Below are 9,485 nucleotides of genomic sequence, written 5' to 3'. Positions count from 1 at the left end.
TTATTATTATTATTATTATTATTATTATTATTATTATTATTATTATTTTTGAGATGGAGCCTCGCTCTGGCACCCAGGCTGAAGTGCAGTGGCCCGATCTCGGCTCACTAAAACCTCTGCCTCCCGGATTCAAGCGGTTCTCGCACCTCAGCCTCCCAAGTAGCTGGGATTACAGGCATGTACCACCACGCCCAGCTAATTTTTGTATTTTTAATAGAGACGGGGTTTCACCATGTTGGCCAGGCTGATCTCCAACTCTCGACCTCAGGTGATCCACCTCGGCCTCCCAAAGTGCTGGGATTACAGGAAGCGCTGGGATTACAGGCATGAACTACCCCGCCCAGCCGACCTGACTTTAGACAAGTGACTTAACCTCTCTGTGCCTTGGTTTCCTCATATGTAACAGTAGTAGCAGTAGTAGTAGCTACCTCAAAGGACTGTAGTGAGGAGTAAGGTTACATACAAAGCACACAGAACTGCACCTAGCTCAGAGTATGTACAACAAAAGTATTAGCTAATATTACTGTAGTGGAAAGCTCCCTTAATTCAAGTGATTGTGCTTTTCTTACTCAAATACCTCCTTCTCACCCTGCTTCTCCTGTGGCTCCATGAAATCAAGGCCCTGCCCAGAACAGTCTCTGTGCCAAGATGGCTTTTATCTCACCCACACCACTTTATTTACAGATAAATTCTGACATACAGATGTGGGTTTGAACCTTGGTTCCTGTGTCCTCAACTAGAAGATAAGCTTTTCAGGGGTGGGCACTATCCAGGCCCTGGTTCATCCCTGTATCCACACAGCTCCTCATGGTGGCCTGAATATAGCAATTCCTCAGTCCGCACAGGCCATATGAAAGTTAGGATGTCAAAGACGACCACCGCCTTTGTCCTGCGGAAAATGCACCACCTTCTGGGCACAGTGGCTCACACCTGTAATCCCAGCACTTTGGGAGGCCAAGGTGGAGGGATCACTTGAGCCCAGGAGTTTGAGATCAGCCTGGGCAAGATCGTGAAACCCCATGTCTACTTTAAAAAAAAAAAAAAAAAAACATTATCTGGGTGTGCTGGTGTGTGCCTACCTGTAGTCCCAGCTACTTAAGAGGCTGAGGTGGGGAGAATCGCCTGAGCCCCAGAAGTTGAGGCTGCAGTGAGCTGTAATTGTGCCACTGTACTCCAGTATGGGGGAAAGGAGTGAGATCCTGTCTCAAAAAAAAAAAAGCACCACTCCTACCACCACCATCAACCAACCTCAGAAAACCACAGACAGGGTGTGTTGCCGTCAGCCAGCCAGCATCCCAGCTCTGTTGGAAAGTCACACATCCCAGTTTATTTTCTAGGGCCAAGCTGGCCTACCCATTCCCGACAGGCCACAACTTCTGGGCTCTCCCAGCACAAGCTAAACTAATCAGGGGAAGGCTTGACCACAGGCAAGTTCAACCTTGCTGACTGATCAGAGGAAACCACAGCTGTTTCAGATTTGACTTTTAAAGCTAATTTTTATGGGTCAGAAATGCTCTGGGGGCAAAAAGAGGATAGGGTCAAGTCATGGGGGTTAAGCCCTGGGGTAATCAGTCATGTTCTGAGATTGTCAGATTAGAGAGGAGAGTCACCTGATCTCTTTCAAGGAAACTTAAGTTCCTTGTTGATCAGGGCCAGTGTACCGCCAGTCTCTTTCTCCAAACAGAGCACACACAGCCTGGTGAATCCTTGAAGGGAAGGAATGCTTGGTGTTAGAATGAGAAGACATTACAGTTACAAGACTCACGTTTTGTGCAGCTGTCCCTTGGGATGTGCCAACTCTGTGCTCAGAATTTCTCTATAAAATAACTCAAGTGCTGCATTAACATCTCATTTCTGGAACTCTTGAGGCAGATGGGAGAGACAGACACAGAAAAGCCAGATCTAGGGCCTCTTCTAGGGACACCAAAGACAAGGCTGAAAGCGGAGAAATTAGGGCAGAGGGCTGCAAGAAGAGTAGCATTAAGTAAAGGGGAGGAGGAGACATGTAACACATATTCCTGTAAATATCCAAGCTTTACACTACTTATTTCCGTTGAAACCACGGAAAATAGAGGAAGCATATAGGTTTTGAACTCAAGACTGCACTGCTGTGATCCGTGCTCTATCATTTGGTAGCTGTGTGACATCAGGCAAGTCATCAACCTCTCTAAGCCTCAGTTTCTTTATCTGGAATATGGGGATAAGGTAAATGATGGCATTGAAGGCCCTAATTAATGGCTTGCCTGTATCCCTGCCCTTTGCCATGGGACACTGCAGCTCCTCCTCTCTCCTTGAATCGTGGCTGGCCTTATGATTTGCTTTGGTCAACAGAAGGGTCAGCGTGCCAGTTTCCAACCTCAAGAGACCTCATGCGCTCCTGCTTTTACTTGGAACCCTGCTGCCATCATACGAACATGTGCTGGAGGAGGAGAGACCACACAGAACAGAGCTGAATTGTTGCAGCCCAAGGCCATCCTAAACCAGCCCACCAAACACATAAGAAAGCCTAGCCAGGATCAGCAGGGCTGCATACCCACCCCACCCCCACTGACTGCAAAGGCATGAGTGAGCCCAATTGAGACCAGAAAAATGACTCAGATGTACAGGCTCGTGGCTATAATAAAAGCTTATCTTTAAAGTAGGGGTTGGAAACTACAGTGCACAGGCCAGCTGCCTGTTTTTGTAAATAAAGTTTTATTGGAATACAGCTGTTCCCATGAATTTCCATATTGTCTGTGGCTGCTTTCAAGCTACAGTGGCAGAGCTGAAGAGCTAAGATAGAGACCGCATGGCCCACAATCAAATCACAGGTGTTTTGGGGTGATTTGTTATGTAGCAACAGCTAATATAGTACCCAAGCCTTTCCCAGTGGGACAATGAGAATTAAATGACCGATTAAGTGGTTACTATGAAGCCTGGAGAATGCATTTCCCTTCTGGGGAATCAACCAGGAAAAACTGGATTTGATATGCAGCATTTCTCTCACACTACTTTCAGGGGATGGGACTTCATAGGGGAAAATGTCCCAAGCCAAACCTCAGCTACCAAGTGTGACCCTGACCTTTTCCATCAGTGACACTTTAAGAACTGGAGAATGTGGCTGTTCATCAAATGGGAATGACTGACAACTCATGTTTGACCCTGGCTTCAATCAAGCCCTACATCAATGATTTTATGTGAAACAAGACAAATGATAATTCACAACTACGCAGCAAGGCACATGACACTTTCTTCCCTTTGTGGGCTCCAACCCCCCCCTGCAGTCTCCTGCCACAGCTGCCCTGCTGCCCCCAGCCATCCTCTCCAGCCTCCAGGCCATGGCACTGGCTGCTTTATCCTCTCTGCACGAAAAGCCCTCTTCCCCACTCCCCTGCCTCGGGAATTTCCACTCAGCTTCCGACGCTCAGCTCAAGTGCGACCTTCTCCTGAAGGCCCTCTTTGGCTTCCCAGGCAAGTTCAGGCCCTCCTAGCCCTCTGCACACACTTTTGGGATTCCTCAGGTTGTGATATTGTCTCTCTGGTTGTATCCGTCTCCCTGACTAGACCGGGAGAAGCTGGTATTCAACTGCAAACTGAGAAGCTTCCTTCTTGGAAAGGTAGCCATCACTTATTTCTCTCTGAACTCCCCCTTCGTAGCAGGCAGTTTAGAAACTGTTTGCTGGATGTTAAAAAAAAAAAAGAAGTTAGACATGATATTATTTATTCTGTAACTATGGAAAAAGTGTTATTTAACTCAACTCTGGATGCTGACAAAATATAAAGTGTTGGTACACATCAGTATGTATTTAAAACCCGGGAAAACTGATGTCATGATGCATCCTGACTTAATTGTGGTGGAAACAACATTTATTTAATTATAATAAAAGAAACAAGACTTCAGCAGAAAATATAACTGGATGAGACCTGTTTGGCTGCACAAAAGGAGACCTACCAAAGTAACTGGCCTCTTTTGTAATCATTGTTTCTTTTTTAATAAAGCACAACTTGAAGGAATAATGTGTCTACCTATTCCAGTTTCATTTTCTCTTCCCAGGAGCTCAGGCCCTCACCGTCTCTCACCAGAACTACAACTGTCCCCTAACTTCGATCCCCAGATTTTGGCAGCTGTTTATAGCTTGGATGCCCCTTCACCATGGCTCTGAGTACATCCCTTCCCTGGCTCAACAACCTTCAAGGTCTCCCCTGTGGGGTCTAACTTCAAGCCCCTACCTCTCTCACACTGTCATCACTCATTCCCCAAACAAGGCCCAGCTGCATGAAAATGTTGCTTTCCAAGAACAGGCCCCACATTGAGATTTTATACACATACACACACGTACATGCACACGTCTATGTTCACACACACGTATACACTTACATACGCGCACCCTGACACATAAGCACTCCTGCAGCCTGCAGTCACCCTCTCCCCTGCGCTGGGATTCCACTTCCAACTCTAGATCCAGCTCAAAGCCACCTCCTAGGTGAATCCCCAAATTCTCCAAGATAAACACAGTGGGAAACAAAGGATGAAATTCCTATCAATCTCCTCCAGGGGCTCAGGCCAGAGATCATGGACAAGTCTCCTGCATTCTTCATCACCTCCCCTCCTCACACTTATACCAAGACATCTCTGAGCACAAAGTAAATGCTGGAAAAAGTGGGCTATGTTAGGGAAGAAACCATTACAGTAAGGCTAGTTTTTCTTCCAAATAATTACAAACAGAAAAGTGGGTGGGGTGCTGTGGCTCTCACTTGTAATCCCAGCACTTTGGGAGGCCAAGGTACAAGGATCACTTGAGCCCAGGAGCCTGGGCAACATAGCGACACCTCATCTCTACAAATAAAAAAATTAGCCAGGCGTGACAGTACGTGGCCCCAGTAACTCAGGAGGCTAAGGTAGGAGGATTGTTTGAGCCTGGGAGGTTGAGGCTGCAGTGAGCCATAACTGCGCCACTGCACTCCAGCCTAGGTGAGCGGGTGAGACCTCTAACAATGGATAAAGACGAAATGAGGTGCCAGAAGTGGGTTTTTCTGGATCCATGAGTGAGGGGCAGAAGGAAGGCTGGATCTACAGTGTGCCTGGCCTCCCAAAAGCTGTCTGGCTGGAAATAATGTGAAAACAACTGCTTCCTGACTGCCTGATGGGGTGGGGGTGGAGGGGTGCTGGCCAAGGATCAGGAGGTAGCCACACACAGATGGCAGAAACAAGGGCATCCAGAGTCTCTGCATTCCAAGGCTGCCCTGACCAGAAGACCCAGAGGGACAGTTAAGAAGAAGCCACTGTTACATGAGTGGTTTTCAAAGCATGGTCCCAGGACCCTCAGCCACTTCCCCTCAACCTGGGAATTGCTGAAATGCAAACACTCAGGTCCCCCATCAGGCATGCTCAATTAGTTGCTGCAGGATGGACCCCAGCAATCTGTTGTAACCAGCCCTCTAGGCACAATAAAGTTTGAGGATCACTGCACTAGAACGTCCTGCTGACCCTCTCTGGCTGCCTCCTTCCTCCTGGGTAGAAAGAACATCTGGGCAACTTCTCAAAAGATCAAAGGTCTTACAGTCACAACCTAGTAGGTGAAAAGTAGCCCAGACAGATCTTCTAAAAAATCATATCTGATCACAACACTCTCACAGCTGAATCCTTTCACAGGCCCCCTCTGTGCTTAGCTTACAAGGTCCTCCCTGACCAGGCCCTGCCCAACTTATCTTAACCTCTCAATTTCAGTCACATGGGACTTCACCTGCAGTTCCCTGAAGCACAGGGCTCTTCTCCAGTCAACCATGGTGACCACCGCCCCCCTCACAATAATGGCCCTGCCTCCAAGGTGCACTCCTCGATGCCACACCCCCCAACCTCTCCCGTGCCCTTCATCCTTCCTGTAGCCCTGTAACACAAGGTCTCATCATAGCACTCATCACCATCACGCCACTATGGCCTCTGTCATAGCACTCACTGTAGAGGGTCTCTGCTCCAGCACCCAGCAGGGGAGGGCACAGAGAAGACCCATAAGAAATATCTGGTGATGAAAAGAAGTCAAGTCTTAAACATCTTGACAACCTGGCTATAAAACAAATCATTTCTCAGTGTTTGAAACAGTCTTAATTGTAATTGGGAAAAAAATGTTTACTGAAGTTTTGAACCACTAGCAGTGAAAGAGAAAGGAGATCTGCCCACCTGGGGCGTGGCTGCAGGGTAACAAGGAGGATGCATAAAGTCCGGTGCAGTCCGGTGACCCTCTCGTGCCTTCTTTTATATTCAAGACCTCTAGGTTTCCCCAGTGCCTGCACCAAGCCAAGCCTGGGCCATGCATAAGACTGCACGGAGCCTATCTGGTGTTTCCCTCACTGATCAACCACAAGCCCAGGGTCCTGGTGGCTCCCAGGGAAATCTACCCCCTCTCCCAAGGCAGCTCCTGGGTGGCCACCTGGCTCCCAGCTAGTCGTCATCTAGGTGTGGCATCCTGGGTGCTGAGGAAACCCAGAGTCCAAGCTTCCGAGGCGTGCCTCAAACTGCCTCCAGGGAGAGGTGGGATCCTCCACGGACTGCCCATGCAGATCAAGCAGGGGATAGGATATTCGGGGCACCTGGGGAGAGGAGGCCAGGCAGAAAAACTAGAGGAGGGACATTCCCTTCCTCCTCTCTCCCGGAAAACAAAAAAGATCCCTTTCCAAGCACCAGCTGGCAGGTAAGAGCCTGCCTCACTGCCGTCTGGACGTCCAGTCCTAAAAGGAACTCAGACTCTTAATCAGTCTCCCCCAGCCCAGGCCTGGGCAAAGGTTTACCTTTGGGGGAAGAAGGTGGGGAGAACAACAGACACGGACCAGGGCGCTGAGAAGGAAGGAGCTCTCCCACCGGGCCTCAGATTTAATCAAAACACTGCCTTCCACCAGAAGTAGACAGAACAAGTATTATTTTATGGGGGAAGGGAGGGCTTCACAGGAGTGTGAAGGAGGAGGAGGGGTCCTAGTCTGGCTGTAATTAACTTGTCTGCTTCAAAGGGAGGGAACTAGATGGCCTAATGCGTTAGGAAGCGGTTATCACAAAGCCCCCCCGTGTTCCTGGGACCGTCTGGGGTAGGGTTGATGTCAGGAAGGAAGCAGGTGAGGATAGGAGGGGTGGGGTCTCCTTCCAGCCGGGCCTGATAGGCTGACCCCCTCCCGCGCGCAGCGGCAGGAACTGACGGGTTCGGTGAGGAGCGCTCTTGGAGGCAGCGCATTTCAACCGGAAAAGCACGCGTGGAGGTTCCCGGAGCAGCTCCGGTACCAGGCAGCCCAGATTTGGAAACCTGGGGCTGGGAGTTGGGTGGGGCGGGGCGGGGCAGGGCAGGGCAGCCGCGAGGGATTTACATATACACGCCGGAGACAGGCGGTCCGGATCTGCCACCAAGAATGCTGTGTAATATTGGGCGAGTCCCTTCCTTGCTCTGGACCTCAGTTCCCCACCAAGAGCGTGAGCGGAGGGTGGAGGCTGGAGTAAGGGGAGTCAGGAGTCAAAGCTCTTTGAAGTCCTTGATAGCTCTGACTCTGACTTTACTCCTTGGCAGCCGGAAGGGCTGGCTGGGTCCGTCTTCCTGGGGCAAGGCTGGGCCGGGCGCTCTCGCTCGGGCTGTGGGCTCAGAGAGGAGACGTTCTGGGAGCAGCGGCAAAAGAGGTGGTGTCAGGAGGCCGCCGGTCCCAGGAAAAGCGCGCGGGAGGGGGCAGAACCGGGAAGCAGCGCGCCAGCCCCGACCCAGGGTCCTAGGCCGAAGCTGAAGTAGGGACTCGACACCAGAGCAGTGGGTGCCTTGGTTTCCCCATGCGCACCGTGGCTCTTTTGGAACCTCGGGAAGAGGCCGAGGGGCACCTTACCTTGTCCTTCTTGCCGGCCCCGCTCTCCTCCGCGGCTGAGGCGGCGCACTTGTTGAGCAGTTTCTTGCCTCCGCAAGCCGTCGGGCTCCAGGTGCGGCCGCCCGCGCAGGCGCCCCCCAGGGGGTCCCCGGCCCCGCCGCCCGCCGCGCTCTCCACTTTGATGAGGCGGTGCTTGGGAGAGATGTAGCGCACCTCGGCCGGCGTGGCGGGCCGCCGCTCGCTGCTGCTGCGGTAGAGGTGCGGCGAGCCGGAGGAGGAGGACGAGGACGCGGCTGCCCCCGCGCCCGAGGAGGCGCAGCAACAGCCCGCGGCGCCCGAAGCGGACGAGGCCGAGAAGGCGCGCTGGACCCCGCCTGGCTCCCCACCGCCGCCGCAGTAGTCCAGGCGGCACATGGCGCGCAGTTTGCGCAGCGACGAGCCAGGCCCGTTGTAGGGGTCCTCGAAGTCGCGTTCCTTCTGCGCGCGGTAGGCGCGGATGAGGTCGCTGGTGCTGCCGCTGTCGTCGGGCAGGGAGCCCGAAGAAGCCGAGAAGCAGGAGGCGGTGGCCGGACCGCAGGACGCCGAGGTGGCGGAGGAGGCCTGCGGCACGGCCTGGGGGGGCTGCGAGGGCCGCTCGCCCCGGCGCCGCTGCTCGCGGTAGTCTGGCCGCGGCGGCTGCGGGGGGCTCTTGGTCTTGCTGTTGCCCAAGCTGAAGTACTTGTTTAGCCACTTGGCCATGGCGAGAGGCCGCCTAGGGCCGCGGCGTGGGAGCCCGGTCCGCCGCCGCGGCCATTCGGGGGGCAGCGCTGCCGCGCAGGTCCCTCGGCGCCCCGGCCCCGGCGCGGGGCGTCCGGGGCGCCCGCTCCCGACGCCAAGTTCAAGTTCTCGCCGCCGCCGCCTCCTGCCGGCAGCTCTCTGGCTCCGGCAGCTGCAGCACCGCCCTCCGCCTAGCGCCGCCCGAGCTAGGGATCTCGCGCCCCTCGTGGGCGCGTCTCATGGGGTCCCGGCCCACGGCCCAGGGGAGAGCGGAAGGTCTGAGCGCTACCCGCCGCGGACCCTGTGGCCGTGCGCCCCCCGCCGTGGGGCGCGCTCCTGCCCCGTCGGAGCCGCAGCCTCCGCCTTGGCCGGGATCTGCGGCTGCCGCGGGAACTTCTCGGCGTCCTCGGCTCCCTTCTTCCTTCCTGCGAGCGCTGGGGCGAGCTCGGCCGCGCAGCCGAGGAGAATGCGGCCGGGGGAGACAGCGAGCGACGGAGGGAGGCAGCCGGCGCCCGCCCGAGCCCGCGCGCCCGTGCCCGTCCCGGCGGCGCCTGTCGCTGCCACTGCCGCCGCCTCCCGAGCCGCCGCGTGTGTGACACTCAGGCCGCCAGAGCCCGCCCCGCGCCGCCGTCCCGCCCTCCCGGAGCCCGCGCGCGCCCCGCCCCCTCCCCGCCCCACGCCCGCCCCCGCAGACCCAGCACCGCCCACCCCCGTGAGCCTGGCCCCGGGCCGCGGCCCAAGCCCCTCCTCCCTCGCGCCCGGGCCGGGGTGGGCGCACCTCTCCGCTGCGGCACGCGCCACCTCCCGCGGCCGCCCAGGCGCCAGCACCAGGGTCGTGCCCCAGGGCGCCGGGCTCCCGCTGCGCAGCCGGCTCCGCCTAGCTTGCAGCTCGCCGCCGCCTCGGGCGAGAGGTTGCCTGG

The 9,485-nt window shown here is 54.9% G+C and overlaps 1 protein-coding gene across 1 annotated transcript in view; it reads right to left on the bottom strand.

Annotated features, from left to right (window-relative positions):
- The window catches only part of SHB (SH2 domain containing adaptor protein B), a 147,079-nt gene extending 138,090 nt beyond the window's left edge, over positions 1 to 8,989 (bottom strand). Inside the window, exon 1 of the mRNA XM_023203137.2 lies at positions 7,831 to 8,989. Coding sequence (XP_023058905.1) covers positions 7,831 to 8,547 — 717 coding nt within the window. The 5' untranslated portion in view covers positions 8,548 to 8,989. The remainder of the gene's footprint in view (positions 1 to 7,830) is intronic.
- Positions 8,990 to 9,485: the final 496 nt, after the last annotated feature.

The sequence above is a fragment of the Piliocolobus tephrosceles genome, chromosome 14 (genome assembly GCF_002776525.5).
Source record: "Piliocolobus tephrosceles isolate RC106 chromosome 14, ASM277652v3, whole genome shotgun sequence".
NCBI classification, from domain to species: domain Eukaryota; kingdom Metazoa; phylum Chordata; class Mammalia; order Primates; family Cercopithecidae; genus Piliocolobus; species Piliocolobus tephrosceles.
This window is presented reverse-complemented; position numbering and strand designations above follow the sequence as displayed.